The sequence below is a fragment of the Plecotus auritus genome (genome assembly GCF_963455305.1).
Source record: "Plecotus auritus genome assembly, chromosome: 1".
Lineage (NCBI taxonomy): Eukaryota > Metazoa > Chordata > Mammalia > Chiroptera > Vespertilionidae > Plecotus > Plecotus auritus.
This window is the reverse complement of record NC_137770.1, coordinates 78,296,816-78,318,601: the sequence shown is the minus strand read 5'-3', so window position 1 is coordinate 78,318,601 and position 21,786 is coordinate 78,296,816. Positions and strand designations below refer to the sequence as shown.

Genomic DNA, 21,786 nt, shown 5'->3' with positions numbered 1-21,786 from the left:
TGGAAACAGGTAATAACCATCCCTCTATCAACATTCAGTCTCCAGGATAGGAAACGACCCCATGCATTCTCCTGCAGGGGTCTAAGTGCACTATCAATTCAGAAGCACTTATCTTTAAATAAATAGGCATATATATTCAGATAACCACAGGAGGGAAGCACAAATAAAATATTAATTATTGTAGATATTTAATTTTTTAAAAGATAATCTTAGGAAGGGTTAGAAATGTATCATATACAACCCAAGAGATTTTCAAAGCTCATCCACAAGTAACCCTACTCAGTCAACTCAAAACAAGCCTCCTGCTAACCTGCCAGCCTGCGGTGAAGTATGACTGAGAGTAACGAAGGTGCTTTTGTGTGGCGCTATAGCACAGATCTCATCACTCAAAGGTCCTATTAACCAGATTCTCTGCTGCTCTACCTTGGAGAATTTCAGTTCTCATTATCATTTTTCTTAGAGTCTAAGAGAAAAAAGAGAGAGCAAGTCTAAATCTATGAAAAAGCAAACATCTTATAAAATGGTTAAGAAGTGGCTGAAATTAAGCTGCTAGCATTATCCTCATTGCCCACTGCTGTGAATGAAGAGTTGCTACAGAGGTAGTATCATCTACAGTCAACTTAAAAAAACAAAAAAACTTGAAAGTTCTCCGAAAGATAAAGTAAAATTACCAAACTATTGAAGCAGTGATCAAGAAAAAGCAATAAGACTGTCTGTTCATGGAGTGAAAATTCACCATCAGTTTCAGCCAATGCTGCTTTCAAGATGCACTTGAAAAAGAATGGGAAGTGGTCTGGCTTCTTCTTGAAAGTCTGAGAAGAGAAAAAATAAAAATTCATTTTGAAATAGCTTGCTCACCTCTTTTTTTTCCTTAAACAAGCACTGGTAGACCTTTTTAGGAGTCTACTTAAAAAAACAAATAATTACCAAAAGATTATTTGCTTACTTATAATTAACTAGAGGCCCAGTGCACAGATTTGTGCACCGGTGGGGTCCCTCAGCCTGGCCTGTGCCCTCTCACAATCCAGGACCCCTTGGAGGATGTCGGACTGCTGGTTTTGAGAGATGTGGTAGTGTGCGAAGCTGCAGGTGGCCAGGGAGGAGCCCAAGCCTGGCAGGGCACCGCGCCACTCCCACTCATCCTAGCCCCGCTGAACCCTGCATCTGGCACCCACTGATCAGCTGAGAGGTGCTCCCGCTGTGGAAGCACACTGACCACCAGGGGGCAGCTCCTGCGTTGAGCATCTGCTCCCTGATGGTCAGTGCGCATCATAGCGACCGGTCAAAAGGTCGACTGTGCTTAGGGTTTTATATATACAGATAGATGGTAGCAAGTCAAATAGTATAGGTTTCTGGACTATTGAAAGTTGCAGAAATCTTTGGCTAATACAATAATGGCTTTAATTTCTTTATCTTTTCTTCTGTGGATTATGCCTGTAACTACCTTAGGCTTTATTGTCTCAGTAAGGATCTGAAGTGGTTTAATTCTTCTGATTTAAACAAAAGAAACAGCATCTTCAGCAAAAATTATAGTGCTCTCACTCTAGTTAATCTCAAGGACACCCTCTCCTGTTTTATATTCCCTCTTGACTCTTAACATGTAAATAATCTTTTTCAAAAAAAGTATGAATAATGTAAAAATATTCAATTCTCTCTTTGATCTACCTCTCTATTTAGTTTCTGCCACATCTCTCTCCTTTCATAGACAAGTGCTCCAAATGTACGGTCCACACTAGTTGTTTTCATTCACTTCTCTAAAACAACTTCCACCCACAACAGCCCCCGAAACTGCTACACTGTCAAGTCCAAAGGACTCTTACCCACCCTCAATTCCTGTTCAATGTGCTGCAGGCTCCTCTTCCCTTTTTCCCTTATGCGGCAGTGGTTACCTCGAGTTCTGGCTTCGTTCTTCTTCTACCCCCCCAATACCTCACTACCAAATGCTAATGATTCCAAACACACATCTTCTGTCCAGATTTCTCACTTTAGTTCTAATCTTACATTCCTCTGTAGTAATATCTTACATTCCAAAGGCAATTTAAACTTGATAAATCCAAAACTCAATTCAACAATTTTGTGTCCTCCAAAGTATTCCTCAATCCTCTTTTACCTATTTGGTAAATGGCATTATCTTTTATATGCAATTGACCAAGCCTGGAAGGTTACTGAAAATATTACCCTTCTCTAATGCTACAGTGATTATCAAGTCCAATGAATTCTACTCTCTAAATCTCTGTGTAAACTCTTCTCTTAATCTGCATTGCCATTTCTCTATTTCAAATCACCAAAGTGGTCTTTATAATATGCAAACTGATCAGGTCATTCTCTGACTCAAAAGATTTCCCCTCTTCTTTCCTAAGGTAGTTTGAAGCAACTTCAAGAAATCCCTAAGATCTCTCAATAAGTAAGACACAAGGCCTATATATATTTTACGTTGGGCTCTAATCTGCCATAGATGGTAGTCACTTAATGAATATTTGACAAAAGAAACTACACTTTTATTTTAAAGCGTCTAACACCTTTTCACTTTGGAGACCAATCCTCAAAAGAGATGACAAGTATCCATTCCCTTTTTTCATTGAAAAAAGAATGACTGAAGGGGAAGAAACTCATTTTATGGTGGCCAAAGGACACCTAGATTTTGAACCTCTACTGACAAGCCTCTATTACATTAAGCACAAAGAGAAAATGTCAGTCTATTAGAAGATTCAAAACAGTAAAACGGATCCCAAATCAGAGACAAAGAGAAACTGAAATTACAGTATAAACATCTGTCTTGACTTTGGAAACACTATTTTATGCACATGAAACTACAGTTGTGAAATAAGGCACTGCAAAATATTAGCTCACTTGAGAATTATCTATCTGCATTAATTAATATAAACTTCACTTTATCTGATGTAAAAGTCTTTATAATCCATGTCATTCTTTTTTTTTAAGCACAAAGCAGAAAAATAACTCCACATTCATAATTTTTTAATTAATAGTAAATTAGTTTGAAGAAAATATTGAAACCAAATGAAACCTAATGTTTTTTAATATATCTATTCTTTCTCTCAACATTTACTTTATTATTGGGCAAAATTCTGTTCTGAAAACATTATTTAGTACCAGTAAAAAGTTCTGCTACTTTGCAATGGCTTTAAGTGAGCACAGTATGAAGTAACTTAAATCTGTTACCTCCCATGCAGGGACATTTTCTCTGAATTTCTCATTCACCATACAACAGATGGACATTAAATAGGCCTTGCTGGACACTTCCGGGGAATAATTCATCCAGAGGTAATTTTCAAGGTACTGGCTGTGAAGAGTGGAAAGGCAGAGGGTATTTCTTTAGTTACTGACATTTGTAATATGTCATTCACCTGAAAAGCATATTATTTACAACTTTCTGAGAATATTTCGAATTTCTATATTTATAATTTGAGAAACCTTCACAAATTTACTTGTAAAATAGGTCACTGCTACTTACTACAAACTTATGTATAGCAAATGCAGCTTTGGAGAATGAGAGTGTTATATTTCAAATAGGAAGACATCAAAGGTTACTGACATGTAATTATCACCACGAGAACATTCGGTATGCCTTTACCTAAGGCTCTTTGTAGAGTAATAAAAATATCTGACAAATGTCAGTTTTAAAACAAAATGATATGATGGGCAGTTTTAGAGAGAAATGTAATAGAGAATTAACCCTGACTCCTATCAGAACCAAGTGACTTCATAAGAAAGATACTTAACAATCAAGAGTCTTTGTAATATTTAATTTACGAGGTATTCAACATAAGTCAGTTTTCAAGATAACTGGAATTTTCCCCTCAAGATGCCAAAATTCTTATTTTAAGACCTTGTTGAAAATATTCTTAATCAAATTACATATTTCTGATTCTCAAAACATAACTTAGTCATTTCTTATGCAGGGTAGTTATAAGCATCAATTACTGTACTGGGCTGTACTCTATAAAGCAGCGATTGCCAACCTTTTGGACCTCACGGACCACCAGTGGTCCGCGAACCACCGGTTGGCGACTGCTGATCTAAAGCACTAATTTTTGAAAAGCAGGATTTGTTGTTCCTACTTTAAATCATTCCACATGCATAACGTTAATCACTTACACCTGCGTGTGCATGAGTGCACACACACACACACACACAGACAATTAAGTGTTTTAGATTCTCCTATGCGCTATAACTTTTCTATTACTTCTATGCTTCAAAGATTTGCTCACATTGGTATTTCCATGACTCTATCTTTAGCAATCCTTCTTGCTTAATATGTGAGAACCGAGGAAACTGGATATGGAATATTTTACTCAAAATAATGGTCAAGGCTTCAAGTTAGAAACTAAAGTGCTCTTTCATAAATAAAATGCATGGGAGGATCCAAGATGGCAGCGTAGGTAAACACCTAAACTGCTGCCTCGCACAACAATTTTAAAACTACAACTAAAAGACAAAACGTCTATCACCCAGAACCACGGGAAAGCTGGCTGAGTGGAAGTTCTAAAACTAGAAGGAAAGAGAAAAGAGCATTGAGACGTGCACAAGCACTGAAAAGCTGAGGTACAGAGGCGCGCGAATCGGGCTGGCGACGGGCAACTGGGAGCGCTGCTTTTTCAACCTGAAGGGAGACAAGTTCCCGATTACTCCAAACTCCAGTTTCTGGGGAGACGCAGGAGACCCAAACTCCTACGGGGAGAAGCTGGACTGTCTGCCATCGGGTCGGAAAATGAGAGTGGCTTGCTTGCAGGGCTGAGCGCAGGAATAATTGTTTACTGCGCTGGAGTGTGGGACGCGGGGACACAGTCAGAGACGCAGAGCCGGCTAACTGGCAGCCATCACCGTTTGCCACGCCCTAGCCTAGTCACGCCCTGAGACCCCGCCCCGCACAACCTACAAACCCACCCAAGCTCCAAGCAGCGGCTTTAGCATATAAATGGCCTGCCCTATAGCAGCTTAACCTAGCAAACTTGCAGCCCGGGTCAGACAGCTCCAAAACCTCCAAACCCCAAGCAAAGAGGAGAAAACTATAGCTCTTCCTGTAGCTCCTGCTGGGTGGCCTCAGACAGTAGCTGACCTGTACCCCATTGGAGATCCAGAAGCCAGTGTACCTAGTGGTCCGTGTGAGACACAATATTTCAACTCCTCACATCCATAAGTGACACATTCAAGAGGCAGACTCAGTGAGCACCAAAGCCCCACGGAAACAAGTTCTGCACCATAAGCGTGTCTCCAGCGCAGCAGTTCTTCCATTAAAGACACAGCGGGTCCTCATAGCCAATTGGCCTGGAGGTCAATTCCTCCCAGTGTACCAGCAGCAATCAAGGCTTAACTACACCAAGACTTTGCACTCATCCCACAAAGGGGTGTACCAAAAGCGTCCACCTCAGGTGATTGGGGAGGCTGAGCTACTGGCCCTTATAGGTCACCTACCACACAAAGCCACTCCATCAACACAGGGAAGCAGCAAAATGCGGAGACAAAGAAACATGTCACAAATGAAAGAAATGGAGGAAAGCAAACTACTGGATGACATAGAGTTCAGAAAAACATTTATAAGGTTACTCAAGAATCTTCTAAAAACCGCTGAGGAACTTAGTGAGACCTTTAAGGATCTTAATGAGAATGCCAAAAAAATGGAAAAGGACCAGTCAGAAATTAAGCATACATTGTCTAAAATAAAGAATATACAGAAACTCAACTGTAGATCAACGTACCCTAAGAATCAAACCAAAGATCTGAAATATGAGGAAACAAAAAACACCCAACCAGAAAAACAAAAAGAAAAAAGAATCCAAAAATATGAAGCTAGTGTAAGGAGCCTCTGGGACAACTTTAAGCGTACCAACATCCGAATTTTTGGGGTGCCAGAAGAAGAGAGAGAGCAAAATATTGAAAACCTATTAGAAGAAATAATGACAGAAAACTTTCCCTACCTGGTGAAAGAAATAGACTTACAAGTTCAGGAAGTGCACAGAACCCCATACAAGAGGAATCCAAACAGGACCACACCGAGACACATCATAATTAAAATGCCAAGGGCAAAAGACAAAGAGAGAATCTTGAAAGCAGCAAGAGAAAAACGGTTAGTTACCTACAAGGGAGTACCCATATGACTGTCAGCTGATTTCTCAACAGAAACTATGCAGGCCAGAAGGGAGTGGCAAGAAATATTAAAAGTGATGAACAGCAAGAACCTACAACCAAGATTACTCTACCCAGCAAAGCTATCATTCAGAGTTGAAGGTCAGATAAAGAGCTCCACAGACAAGAAAAAGCTAAAGGAGTTCATCACCACCAAACCAGGATTACATGAAATGCTGAAGGGTATTCTTTAAGAAGAGGAAGAAGAAGAAAAAGGTAAAGATAAAAATTATGAACAACAAAATGACATCAAATACATACCTACCAACAAGTGAATCTAAAAGTCAAGTGAATAAAAAATCTGAAGAACAGTATGGACTGGTGAATATAACAGAATCAGGCACATAGAAAGGGAGTGGACTGACAATTCTCAGGGGGAAGGGGGTGTGAGGGGTGCGGAAAGATATTGGACAAAAATCTTACACCTATGGATGAAGACAGTGGCAGGGGGGTAAGGGCATGGGGTGGGGTGGGGAATCAGGTGGAGGGGAGCTATGGGGAAAATAAAAGAGGAACACCTGTAATAATCTGAACAACAAAGATTTATTTTAAAAAATGCATGAAGAATCATTTTATTCCTTTCTTACAAATTTAAATTCCTTCTTTCTAAATTATGTCATTAGAATTTCTGTTAGCAATAGTCTGTTAATGTGTCTGAAATATCTTTATTTCATGACAGTTTATCTGGTTATAGAATTCTTTCTAGATTGATAGGGGTTTTTTTTCTGTTTACTAATCTTACTCTATTATCTTCTCTATCATTACAATTGAGAATTTTACATTCAATCTATTTTCCTTCTTCCTCTCTGAGTAATCTGTCTTTTTATTGAGAAGATTTTAAGATCTTCACTCTTTCATTGTTGCTCTGTAGTTGCTTGGTTCACAATTTGCATTCTCACATAGAAATGATATAAAAGTCCCTGAAAGGTAACCAGTTTTTCAGTTATTAAAAATCATTCACTGTCATTGGTGCCTGCGGTCTGTTCTGTTGCTTTCTCCTTCAGTTCCTACAATGCTTTGGTATCTGATATTTGCCAGGATCATAGAATTCTGGTTTTATCCTAATTGTGTATCAGCATCCTCTTGATTTTTTCCTGTCTTCTTGAAAGATAATATGATGGAAAGGGCATTATTAACCTAAGGGCCAGATGGGTCCAATTCCTAGCCTCAGTATTTCCCTCTATAAAATAAGAAAGATCTTACTGGGGTTATTTAGTAACCTCAGTATGCTTTCTAGTCTTAACATTAAGTCTAAAATATTACCAAATTGTGGAGGGAATGTCAGATATCTCTCTTTATTGTTTTTTTAATAGAAGTATTTCATTTTATATGAATAACCATACTGTAGTTACAGGGTATCTCTTCAAAGGCAGGTCCAATTAAGCATTGAATACTTAAATGAGATCAAGTATTCAATAACAACACATTTCTTAGGCTATAGTAGGTAGTCAACTTACTAGTTAATCCATAACTATAAACTTTAATTTCTCTCTGTAAAACTGGTAAGAACACCTACTTCATGCCATTTGTTTGTGAGGATCAAATCAGTGTTGTACAGACAGTAACAGTTGTTAAAAGAGAGACTCTGACCTCCGATGCAGACTAAACCTCAAGGTAGCGTAGAGAAACAGAAAAATGAGCTTTGACATCAGACATTGGCATCCCAACTCTGCCAATTACTTGACTGCATTATCTTCAACAAATTACTTCATCTCTCTGATCTCAGGTTCTTCCTCCACTAAATGTAAAGTATAATACTGAATTTGCAGGGTTGCTATGAGAGCTCTGTATGTAAAATATTTAACATTATGCCTACCTAGTACAAGACAAGTATTCAATAAATGGTAAATATTACTATCATAAACAACAACTCTGGCTTTTATTTCCAGCCTACAGGCCATACCTGGTTGAAATATAACCTAATTTACTTTCATGATCTAAAAATTGTACATTCTCTTTAGTCTGAAATATTTATAAGTGGCTAGGTTAGAACAAGGCTGCCTTGGTAACAGGAATTTAGCTTGGAAGGGGAAAAAATGGCTATAGAATGAACTCCAATTTACTTACACTAATGACTAGTGGAACCAAGTAAGAGTTCAGAAACTGCTCAGCACACACTATCTTAATTATTGAGAAACAATTCAAAATGCTATTTATAATGACAATGTAGCATCATCTTTGAAAACAAAGGATATCATATACATATTCCAAAATAAGCAAATCACAATACAAATCTTCAAAAATTTAGAATTATTTTCTTAACCACTCACAGAAATGTATAAAAATTTTATCTAAATGTTAAATCATACTGTCATATTTAACTTCATCAAAGTAAAGACTTTTAACTCACCTAAATTCCAAGAGCATTATCTTTCTGATGGCAAACCTAAAATTATAAAAATAAATAATAAAAATATTTAAATAGAAAATATAAACATTTCTGATTTATCAGTATAGATGTATTTTAGATGTTTTAATTGATTCACATATCACAATAATCATACTTACTAATAGATATGCACTGATAAAAGCTAATTTTGCTTTTAGATTTTTTGGTTTGTGTTTTGTTTCAGAGTAGTTTAATTTTTAAAAACTGCCAAAGAACAGTAACAAGTTCCCATGTAAGAAACACAATCAGCACCATGACATACCAGGATATATATTAAACACAGAGATTCACAGCCAAATAAATCTAATCAAAACACAAATGTTCATTGATATTCATAATATTGGATTGAAATTGACAAATGCTTGCATGTTTCAATTTCTTAAAAATGACCAACACTCTTTCATTTAAAAAGAAGAAACACATGTATATTTCACCATGTCTGGGAATCAGACTTTTCACATGCTTTGTAGTCTTAACATTAAGTCTAAAATATTACAAAATTGTGGAGGCAATTATCAGTTATCTCTATTATTTTTTAATACAAGTATTTCATTTTATATGAATAAACCATGCTGTAATTCAGGGTATTTCTCCAAAGGCAGGTCCAAAGGTCCACTAATTTAGTTTTATCATTTTGTATATTAGAAACAAAGTAGGTAGACCAGGACTCTGACACTGGATAATAGCCTCTGGCTTTAAAAACTAAATGAATTATCTATATATCCTATCTAATAAAAGAGTAAGATGCAAATTGACTGTCACTCCAACACACAAGATGGCCGCCCCCATGTGGTCAAAGATGGCTGCCCCCAGGTGGACACAAGATGGACGGCAGGAGAGGGCAGTTGTGGGCGATCAGGCCAGCAGGGGAGGGCAGTTGGGAGGGACCAGGCCTGCAAGGGAGGGCAGTTGGGAGGGACCAGGCCTGCAAGGGAGGGCAGTTGGAGGCAATCAGGCCTACAGGGGAGAGTAGTTAGGGGTGACCGGGCCAGCAGAGGAGGACAGTTAGGGGTGACCGGGCCGGCAGGTGAGTGCAGTAAGGGATGACCAGGCCGGCAGGGGAGGACAGTTGGGGGGGGGGGGGGGACCAGGCCTGAAGGGAGGGCAGTTGGGGTGACCAGGCTTGCAGGGGAGGGCAGTTAGGGGTGACCAGGCTTGCAGGGAAGGGCAGTTGGGGGTGACCAGGCCTGCAGGGGAGGACAGTTAGGGGCAACCAGGCCTGCAAGGGAGGGCAGTTGGAGGCGACCAGGCAGGCAGAGGAGGGCAGTTACGTGTGACCAGGCTGGCAAGGGAGGGCAGTTAGGGGTTACCGGGCCAGCAGGGGAGGGCAGATGGGGGCGACCAGGCCTGCAGGGGAGCAGTTAGGCATCGATAAGGCTGGCAGGCAGAAGCGGTTAGGGGCAATCAGGCAGGCAGGCAGGCGAGCAGTTGGGAGCCAGCAGTCCTGGATTGTGAGAGGGCAGTCGGACATCTCTCGAGAGGTCCCAGATTGGAAAGGGTGCAGGCTGGGCTGAGGGACACACACACACACACACACACACACATACACACACAGTGCACGAATTTTGTGCACCAGGCCTCTAGTATATATATAAAACCCTAATATGCAAATAGACCGAATGGCAGAACAATAAAATAACTGGTCGCTATGACATGCACTGACCACCAGGGGGCATGCATGGAACATGCAGGCGTCAGCAGCAGGCAGCAGAGCTCGGAACATGGTGGGCAGGCTGCGGCGGGATGGTGGAGCACCTAGGTGAGTGGGGGCCCCAGACCAAGGCAGCACGCTGGGTGCTGTCATCAGGGCAAGCCTGTGGTGGTTACTGAAAATTCCTTGCTCCTGCACACTGTGGTCCCGTCCAGCACTCACACCTGCTGCCAGCACTGGCCCTGCTTGCACCCGCTGCAGGCACCAGAGCCACTGCTTGAAACTGCTTGGCGCCATCAGTGGATGTGAGCGGCAGCTGCCAGCCCTAATCACCCCTCAGAGCTTCTCCACCTCCCTGTTCCTAGGGGCAATTGGGGCCGACACTAGCCCTGCTCGCATCCACAGCTGGCACCAGAGCCACTGCTCACACCCGCTGCTCGCAAAGAAGGGACTGGGGGACGCAGCAGGAGGGGCCAGGCAGGGCTGTGGAGGATGTGCTGAGACCCGCCCTGTGCCCACCATAGCCTCATGTACCACAGTCCTTTCATGGTACAAGAATTTGTGCACTGCGCCCCTAGTGAATATATAATACCCTAAGAGACCATTGCCCTGTCAAAATCTTATTCCACCTATTTCTATCTCTTAAATAGTTTCACTAAGTAAGCAATGTCATAGAACTTTAGTGAGAGAGAGATGAGGGTTTTTACTCTGCAAAAGCACCAAGATAAAACACTGCCAATGTATTGGCTGCCACAGCCAGCCAGTCCACTGAGAAATACAGCCACTTATGTGACACCCTCTAGATCTCCAGCTACAGACATTTCCCTTTAATTGCAGATTGGACAAGAGAACTCACAAAGTGACCCTTTGCACGTAATTGCAGCCTCACATCTGCAGGCACAAATAGGACCTCAATGATGAGGAAAGAAAATCTTGGCTCATGAGATAGATAGGTAAGTATTCTAGTCACTGGATTCAGTGTTACCCTGTCAACATCTTTCAAATATTCTAGGACTCTGTTTCCTCATGTACAAAAGACAGAGTGGCGAATTTATTTTTTTGGGTGACAGGAGAAGCGAAAAATCTGTCCTAATAAGTCAAGATAAAGCAAATAGTAATCCTGGTGGTATTCATAAATGTGGAGTTTCATGCTTCTGCCAATAATCTTTCTGAGACAGATAACTGAAGAACTTAACTAAAGGTGTACATATAAGATATAAAATGGGTCTAAGACTAGACATCATGTCAGAAGACATTTAAAGATAAGAATGAAAAGCTAAAAGTAACAATAACAAATATAAGTAATTTAAAGGGATAGTTATGTTTTTTTGTTATCAATATTTATTGAGAGCAGGTTTTCTGCCTGACTCTGTGCCAAGAGTTTAACATGAATTTCATTAAATACTCCTAAAGTTGAGTAATTATGTACAATAAATTGGGTCCATTAACTCTAGTTAACTGGCTCATTAAATTTGATAAGGAAAAGAGGGGTGTGCAAAGGGATCTTCTATTGCTGCTGTAATTGTCCCTGCTTCCTTTCTTGGGCTATGGTTGTATGAAAACATGAGGTCTGGAGCTGCGGAAGCCCCCTTGCAACCACACAGGGAAAGCCAACAAATACATTGTTAAAAGGCTGAGAAGGGCCCTGACATTACAGACTTCTGGTTTACCTACTTCCAGATTTATTGTTAAACTAGGGGTCCAGTGCACAAAGACTCGTGCATGGGGGGTGGTTCCCTCAGCCCGACCTGCACCCTCTCCAATCTGGGAGCCCTCAAGGGAGCCCTCTCCAATCCGGGAGTTTCTGTCTGTCTTTGCAATCATATGAGCGAACTGTCTGAGACCCCAACCCAGTTTGGTCTGGTGTTCACAGAATAATAGAGGTCTTTTTTTTTCCTTTGCTCCACTGGTGGGGATTTCCTAGAAGTTATAGGATATCTTCGCTTTAATTTTTCCTCGACACTCTGACCTAACTTATGTCTCTCACCTTTGCTTTCCCTCCATCCCCCACCCGCAACAGTAACTTGTTCCAGGCTCACTTTGCTCTAGTGTCTAGGACAGTGGTCAGCAAACTCATTAGTCAACAGAGCCAAATATCAACAGTACAATGATTGAAATTTCTTTTGAGAGCCGAATTTTTTAAACTTAAACTTCTTCTAACGCCACTTCTTCGAAATAGACACGCCCAGGCCGTGGTATTTTGTGGAAGAGCCACACTCAAGGGGCCAAAGAGCTATATGTGGCTCGTGAGCCACAGTTTGCCGACCACGGGTCTAGGAGATCTCGCAACGCATCTGCCACCAGAACAATTCCCAGCATTCCTGGTGCTCCCCACACTCTGGGCTTCCGCTTCCGGTCAAGGGGCTGCACAAATCAAAAGGACTGCGAACTCCAGCCGCCCCCAGGCTGGGCTGACAGGACCGGACACTCCAGTGGCGTCCCCGGGACCCCGGCCGCTCGGCGCTGGCGAGGGCACATGCTGGCCACAGGCTCGAAGCAGGCAGGGTCCCAGGGACACCTGCCACACCGCCCTGGCTAAGCGGAGGGCAGGTGGGCATCCCACCCTGCCCCCGGCCGCTTGACACCTGCATACATGTGCACTGCCCATAGGCCCACCATCTATGTTTGGTTAATTTGCATACTCACTCCTGATTGGTTGTGGGTGTTGCGGACGTACGGTCAACTTACATATTTGTCTATTATTAGTATAGATAGATGATTAAAATACAATAATTGTGTGCAAAAGAAGCCAGGCACAAAAGATTACATACTGTGTGATTCTATTTACTTGTAGTTCAAAAACAAGCAAAACTATAGTGTTCAATTTGCATATCTATATATATAAAAAGGCAGCTACCGTAACGGCCATAATGACCTAACAACTGGTTGCTATGACACCCACTGTGGCCAGCGAACCTGCCCAATCAGGGGGTGGGGCCAACGGCCAACCTCACGGTCCCTACCCCCTGCCAGCCTGCCCCTGATCAGACTCTCCCACCCTGATCAAGAGTGGAGCCTGCCAGCCAAACGCTCCCCGCCCCCCGGCCAGCCACGCCCCCGATCAGCCTGCCCCACCACGATAGACCCCCAGCCCCTCCCCATGCTGGCCAGCCCCTAATCACACCCCCCACCCCAATAGGGGGTGGGGCTGGCCGGCCAATCTCCTGCAGCCCCTCCCCCACCCAGCGGTACCCCAGATCGGCCCCCCAACCCCGATTAGGGGCAGGACCAGCCAGCCAACCACCCAAGGCCACTCCCCCAGGCCACTGGCCCGCGATCAGCACCCCCCACCCACCCCACTGGGGGGTGGGGCCAGCCGGCCCACCACCCACAGCCCCTCCCCATGGCCGACCCCACCCCCAATTGGCCCCCCAACTCCAATTGGGGGCGGGACCGCCAGCCAATTGCCCATAACCCCTTCCCCCAGCTGGCCCAGCCCGGATCTGGGACCCTGATCGGGCCCCCGATCCAGGTGGGCCAGCCGGCCAACCTCACGCCATCTCCTCCTCCTGACAGGCCCTGCCCCGATCCGCCCCGATTGGGGCCGGGATGGCCGGACCCCACCCGTGCACGAATTCGTGCACTAAGCCTTTAGTTTACATATTAAAATGGTAAAGGAAAGGGGCATGCAAGGGCTTCTGGGATGCTAACAATTTTTCTTTCTTTTTTACCGTGGTGGTGGTTATGAATTATAATAATTCAGAAAGTTATACATTTCTGTTTTATGCTCTTTCCTGTTATATTTCATAGTAAAGGGATTTAAACATTTTAAATAAAAATAAATGTAAACACTGTCAAAGTAAATTGTTCTACAACTCACCCTTTTTTTTTTCAGTATAAAAACCACTTGGATAAATTCCTAACAGGATTAATAATCATAGCAAAGTGTGCTGGCTCAGCATCCTAAAGGGCAGTGAACCCTGTCCTATTTACGAACAGAGTATTGAATAGAGTCAGAGATAAGAATTAATACCTGGCTTTGCCTGTTACTACTAGGAAACGACTTGGGCTGGTTATTTGACCTCTCGGTACCTCCTTTTCCTCACTCATAAAATGAGAAAAATGTCACTATCATAGGGTTGTGTAAGTATAAACAAGCTACTATATGCAAGATGCTCAGAATAGAATCTGGCAGATAGTAAGCACTCAAGAAGTAACAATTATTTTTAATACTGTAAAATCACACAAAAATATGTTAAGACAAGCTTGCCAAATTTGATAATGGATAGCAAATTGAATCGTATAATATACCCCATGTTACAGGGATAATCAGGCAATATGACGTTTTAAGATCTAATTCTGAGATCCTAAACATGATCACTGTACCATAAGAATGTTAAGAACTGACTAATTCCATGGTTTTTACTGTGCAAAAGCACCAAGACAGAACACTGCCAATGTACTGGCTGCCAAGATGGGTCTTAGGGACATAGGGTTGGTGTGCCAAAAATGAATATTACAGGAATATTAATGTATAATACTAAGAGTGTCTTATGGCTGTAAACTGCCTATTTTGAAAGACTACAAACAAGTTAATAAATCTAACATCTAGCCATTCCCCAATAATGAAGATGCTACGAGCACATAACACAGCAACAGAGCTTCCACAAGGCACTGGTCTAAAAAATAATCATTTAAATTTTTAAATGTGCACTACAGTTTATGTGTTTTAAAAGTGTGTTTAACTTTTTGAACTTGGAGACTTGGGGGCAGAATGCAATAATTTCACTTGTATTCAAATATTTAAAAATGTGTAAAAGATGTGAATATGGCTGTTCAAAGTGCCATGGTAAATCTAAGTGAGCCCCACTGATGAAGATTACCTGTTTCAGCAATTTAAAATAATGCAGTCAAAGTCTATATAATTTAAAAATCACTGGCAGATTTTAGTTATACAAAAATTATCTTTGAGGAACAAAGGTCCAAATAAAACAAACAAAACCATAAGCAATTACTATCCACTGGATTAAAAGCCTGTTCTGAAAAGAGGCAGAGAACCAGTTCTGAAAGTTCAAGATAATGTTCAGATTGGTATACCCTTAATATAGAAGAAATAAGGATTCTTGAATTTATCTACCTGGTCATCTTTAGTTAAGTTCCTCAGGCAATTTCATCCGTACCCACCCTCAGACCAACAAGTCATATGTTATACATATCTGCTCAAATTTCCTATCTTTAGAAGATTTTTGCCTGCTCATTCAATCCAAAATAGCAGCCTTTGTCACTGAATTTTTACCACACTTAATTTCAATCCATAGCATTTACTACCTATTGATATTATATATCTGTATATCAAGAATTAGAAGGTAAGCTTCATAAGTTGAGACTTCAACTGCCACAGTCACTGCTGTATCCTTAGCATTGAAAAGGTGGTTGATACAAAGTGGGCTCAACCCAGTCCTCTCTTCTGAGCTCCTCACCTACATACCCAACTGCTTATTCTCCATTTCCATCTGCATGGCTCATTAGCAACAAAAATTAAACACTTCCCAAAGGGATCTAATGATCAACACCCAATCCCACTCCAACAGTAACAAAAGTCAGTAACAGGCACCAATAATCACTTAGCAAGCTAAGTCCAAAACTTTGGAGTCATCATTGATTCCTCCTGTTTCCTCACTCACCAATCCAACCATCAACCATTTCCTCACTTTTCTCCCCAACTGGCAACTCCTCTCCATCCCAACCTTCCACACTAATCCAAGCCATCATTATCTTAAGCCTAACTACTATTATATTCCCCTAACCAATTCCCTGCCTCTTACCCCCTCTAAATTCTCCTTAAAAAATATTACCATTGTGCTTACAACTCTCACTGGCTTCCCCTTACTCCTCAAAAATTTTTTAACATGGTCTTTGGTCCTGCTTATGTCTGCAGGCTCACCAAACAATTAAAACGAAATAACTAGTCTCTTATTTTGGCATTGCCATGGTTTTGCCTTTATAGAATTTAGCAAAATTTACCTCATAAAACTCAACACATGAAAAATATCAAATCTGAGATTTTATAAGGTTTGTGACATTCACAACATAGATGCTTCTATTTCAAATTTAGTCAACTATCCTTTTATAATACGCACTGGGAATTTATATTTACAAGTGCAGATATGGAAATATACCCAAGATGCATTCATGGTGTTGGGTTTTTCTTGGCATGATGCTGAATGGTATGTAGAATATAAAATTTTTCTTATTTAATAAAATCTGGAGTGGAAGTAGACTGGAACATATATACAGACAAATAAGTAAACTGAAGGTTAAGGGACAGGAAAGAAGATTTATTTATATTTACCCCCTTCTGTATATTGCTCAAAAAATTTTATTATATATATCAAACACATATTTTACTATTTTATATTTAACTATTATTTATGTTTTACTTTAAAAATTTTTTAAATAAACATTTAAAAGATTAATCAGAAAATAAGAAAGTTAGTACTAGTTGAATTGAAATAATTTTCATACTTACTCTCCCTCACATTCCTTCAAAAACAAAATAAACCCTTATGACTCTTAAGCAGCTAGATTAAAGTTTTCTAGTCACCACTTCCCTGATGACCAGATCAAAAAAAGAAAAGAAAATTCTAATTATGATCACATTCAGTTAAGAAGTTAGGATAAGATCCAAGTTAGTCCCATCTAATCCCTATATATGAAAATTAAACTCATTCCTACCTTGATTTGACAATCTCTTTCTCATATATATCTTCAATGACCTGTTATTAAAAATATAAAAATGTTTACTATATCAAACAACATTTTTTCAGACCCTAAATTTACTGAGAATTACACAAAATATTTTGGTTTAGAAAGCTATAAAATATTGCCATTGAAATTTTTCATAATCCCATCATTTTCCTCAAAATGTGGTAACAGAAAGCAAAATAGTAGGAAACATAAATAATAAAAAGAGCCCTAGAAAGAATCATTACAATTACATGTTCAAACTTAAGTGTCCTTTGATGGGTGATTGGATTAAAAATGTGGTGACCCATGTTGCTTGGTGGTTAGAGTGTTGGCCCCACACTGAAGTATCAAGGGTTTGATTCCCAATCAAGGGCATATACTATGGTCGCAGGTTTGATTCCTGGCCCAGTTGGGGCACGTGTAGGAGGCAACCAATTGATGTGTCTTTCTCACATCAATGTTTATTTCTCTTTCTTGCCACCCCCTTCCCTTCCACGCTCTCTAAAAATTAATGAAAAAATATCCTCAGGTGAGGATTAACAAAAACAAAAAACAAAAAAATGTGATAAGGCCCTGGCTGGATGGCTCAATTGGTTGGAGCATTGTTCCTTATACCAAAAAGGTTGTGGGTTCAATTCCTGGTCAGGGCACTTACCTAAGTTGCAAGTTCAATCCCCAATTGGGCGTGTATGGAAGGAAACAGATAGATGTTTCCCTCTCACACTGATAGTTCTCTCTCTCTCTCTCTCTCCCCCTTACTCTCTCTCTAAAATCAATAAAAACATATCCTGGGTGAGGATTTTAAAAAAAGTGATACATATATATATGTAAATACTACTCTTCGATAAGGAAGATAAAATACTTCCATTTATGACAATATGGATGGATTTCGAGAATATCATGGTAAGCCAAATAAGTCAGTCAGAAAAAGACAAAAACCATATGATTTCACTCATATGTGGGATATAAAACAGAAAGCAACAAATGAACAAAGAATACAAACAGACAAACAAAAACCTCATAGACACAGACAACACAGTATGGTGGTTACCACAGGATAGGGGGTGGTAGTAAAAGGTAAAGGGGCTCAAATATATGGTGACAGAGAAGATATGACCTTGGGTGATGGACACACAATGCAATATACATATCATATATTACAGAAATATACACTTGAAAGTTATAGAACCTTATTAACGAATGTCTCCCCAATACATTTAATTTAAAAACTATTTATTTGTATTATTTCTAGGGAAAATAAAAGTTTTTAAGATCAGGATCTTTTTTAAAACTTAATTTTAAAGTGCATAAATATTAACAGAATCAGTCTAATGTAAAATGTGCTTTCAAAAGCCAGAAAGAAAGGAAATTAAAAATGTAAAGATATAATGGAAGCAAATGCTATTTGTTACAGTTTTCCAAATAAATAATGATAAAGCCTCAGAATTTCTATTTATTTAGGTTAGGGTAGGCAGAATAGTGTAATACTTAAGAATTTAGGCTCTGGAGTTGGAAGCCTGGTTCAAACCACCCATCTCCACTGCTGATGGCTAGGGCACAAAAAAGATCTAATAATACAAAGTACCCCAAGGGGTTGCTGTAAATAAGACAACGCATGCAAGGAATTTCGTACAAATCCTGGCACGTGGTGAGCCTTTAATAGTTATCAGTAGAAGTAATAGTAGTACTAGTGATAACTGAAAAAAAATATTCCTACTGAGTCTTGGCTGGTCTGGCTCAGTGGATAGAGCATCGACCTGCGAACTTAAGGGTCCCAGGTTCAATTCCGATCAGGGATACATGCCCAGGTTGTGGGCTTGATCCTCAGTGGGGGGCATTGGGAGGCAGCCAATCAGTGATTCTCTCTCATCACTGATGTTTCTATCTCTCCCTTCCTCTCTGAAATCAATAAAAATATATTTAAAAAAAAATTTTAAATCCCTACTGTAAAATTATGAAGTGCTTTAACACGGTATAATATATTATTACTAGATACCTGGTGCATGAAATTTGTGCACTCAGGGAGGCGGGGGTGTCCCTCAGCCCGGCCTGCGCCCTCTCGCAGTCCAGGAGCCCTCGGAAGATGTCCAACTGATGGCGGGGAGTGGGCCTAAGACGTCAGTTGGACAGCCTTAGCGCTGCCGCGGTGTGAGCCCATGGAAGCGCACTGACCACCAGGGGGCAGCTCTCCCGTAGTGGTCAGTGCGCATCATAGCGCCTGGTTGTTCCACCACTTGGTTGATTTGCATATTAGCCTTTTATTATTTTACTAGAGGCCCGGTGCACGAAATTCGTGCACGGGGGAGTGGGGTGTCCCTCAGCCCAGCCTGCACCCTCTCCAATCTGGGACCCCTCGAGGTATGTCTGACTGCCCGTTTAGGCCCGATCCCAGTGGGACCGGCCTAAACAGGCAGCTGGACATCCCTCTCACAATCCAGGACTGCTGGCTCCCAACTGCTCGCCTGCCTGCCTTCCTGATTGCCCCTAACCACTCCCTGCCAGCCTGATTGATGCCTAACTGCTCCCCTGCCAGCCTGTTTTCCCCTAACTGCCCTCCCCTGCAGGCCTGGTCACCCCTAACTGCCCTCCCCTGCAGGCCTGGTCACCCCTAACTGCCCTCCCCTGCAGGCCTGGGTCCCTCCCAACTGCCTTTCCCTGCAGGCCTGGTCGCTCCCAACTTCCCTCCTCTGCCGGCTTGGTCACCCCTAACTGCCCTCCCCTGCAGGCTTGATTGCCCCCAACTGCCCTCCCTTGCAGGCCTGGTCCCTCCCAACTGCTCTCCCCTGCTGGCCTGATCGCCCACAACTGCCCTCCCTTGCAGCCTGGTCCTTCCCAACTTCCCTCGCCTGCTGGCCATCTTGTGGTGGCCATCTTGTGTCCACATGGGGGCAGGTTCTTTGACCACATGGGGACAGCCATCTTGTGTGTTGGAGTGATGGTCAATCTGCATATTACTCTCTTATTAGATAGGATAGAGGCCTGGTGCACGGGTGGGGGCCAGCTGGTTTGCCCTGAAGGGTGTCCTGGATCAGGGTGGGGGTTCCCTTGGGGCATGGGGCGGCCTGGGCGAAGGGACTGTGGTGGTTTGCAGGCCGGCCACTCCCCCTGGCGACCCAAGCAGAGGCCCTGGTATCTGGGGATTATTTATCTTCTACAATTGAAACTTTGTAGCCTGGAGTGGAGCCAAGCCTCTGCTTGCTCCATGGTGGCAGCCATTTTTTTTGGCATTTATGTATCTTCTATAATTGAAACTTTGTAGCCTTAAGCGGAGGCCTGGGCCGGCCAGGGTGTGTGGAAAGCTTGGCTTCCTCCATCACCGGGGGCAACCCTAGCCTCCTGCTCTTTCCAGCTCCGTGGCTGCCGCCATTTCTGTTTAGGTTTATGTATCTTCTATCATTGAAACTTTGTAGCCTTGAGTGGAGGCCTAGGCTGGCAAGGGCAGGCGGAAAGCTTGGCTTCCTCCATTGCCAGGGAAACCCAAGCCTCCCTCCTGCTCTCTGTGGCTGTAGCCATCTTGGTTGGGTTTATTTGCATATTTGCTCCTGATTGGCTGGTGGGCGTGGCTTGTGGGCATGGCTTGTTGGTGTAGCGGCGTGATGGTTAATTTGCATATTACTTTTATTATTTAGGATTTTACTAGAGGCCAGATGCATGAAGATTCATGCAAGAATAGGCCTTCCTTCCCCTGGCTGCTGGCACCGCCTTCACTCCAGCCAGAGCCGCCTTTCCGCCTTCGCTCTGCCCAGAGCCGCCTCCCACCTCATCGCATCAATTTGCATATTTCCTCTTTATTGGCTGTGAGCGTCGCCATCTTTGTCGCAGAGTTACGGTCAATTTGCATATTCCGTCTTTATTGGACAGGATGGTAACTGTAATGTCTTTTAACTGCTCAAAGTATATTTTTTAAATAAATGTGGGTGGTGGAGGGGGATGGTGAGGCAAGCAAGTCTTATTCAATTTATATGAGATTTTTTGTTATTGCTTTCCTTTTTATCAAAATTCAAATCATATAATAAAAGTGAAGAGCATAATCTTCCTTAAATACCAACCCGTAATAAAGTTCTTCTAAATAGGCATATGTAAGTTCACCTGGAATTATTGTGTTAATTAAAACAATCTGGATATAAATTTAATTTCTAAAAAAAAACAACTAAATATAATTAGGTTAAACTCAATCTAGTAATGTCATCAAGATGTTTTTGTTATTAATAAAAAATGTTCCTAGGAACCGCCATACCCAACATACAGAAACAGAAACATGTATACAAACAGCATATAATAAGAGAAAGCAACCTTGCTGATAATTAAGAATAACTAATATATGCCATGTATATTAATACCTTCCTGATGAATAAAATGGGGTTGATGACAAAACAAAATATTATTTAAAATATGTAAGCTTAAATAATGTTAGAAATTTGGGGTTAAGTTGGACTAAGGGTACCTTAAACAACACAATTCAATTTATAATGGCAAAGCCTAAAACCAAGTCTTCATTACGTGTTAAATGGCATGTAAAAGGTCAGCCCTATTTTATTTAAAGATCTCTCTTTAAGAACCTATTTCAATGAGAGTTAATTCTACATTTAGGAAATTTTTCCTTTCATTTATTCTAAATTGCATCAACTGCATCATAAGTCCATTCCCTTTCCTTATTGACTATTACTAGTCCTTAGTCATCTATCTTCTACATTAAACTCCCACTTCCTCCATCATTAACGATCTTTATCTCAGTTCACCAACCTAAAAATAAAAGAGAAAACAATAGATTCTATTCTAAATTAACTGGCAAAAAGTTGTAGAAAAATTTCTGCATCTTTACAAAGATTTTCATTACATTGTCATTTATAATAATGATAAATTTAAAACAATCCATGAATCTTAAACAGGAAAACCCACATACATTTTTTTTTAA

General features: G+C 41.3%; 1 protein-coding gene across 1 annotated transcript in view; it reads right to left on the bottom strand.

Annotated features, from left to right (window-relative positions):
• The window catches only part of AQR (aquarius intron-binding spliceosomal factor), a 112,761-nt gene that overhangs the window by 85,616 nt on the left and 5,359 nt on the right, over window positions 1-21,786 (bottom strand). Inside the window, exons 3-6 of the mRNA XM_080686507.1 lie at window positions 16,860-16,900; window positions 8,495-8,530; window positions 3,181-3,301; window positions 672-812 (exon numbers count right to left, since the gene is read on the bottom strand). Coding sequence (XP_080542633.1) covers window positions 672-812; window positions 3,181-3,301; window positions 8,495-8,530; window positions 16,860-16,900 — 339 coding nt within the window. The remainder of the gene's footprint in view (window positions 1-671; window positions 813-3,180; window positions 3,302-8,494; window positions 8,531-16,859; window positions 16,901-21,786) is intronic.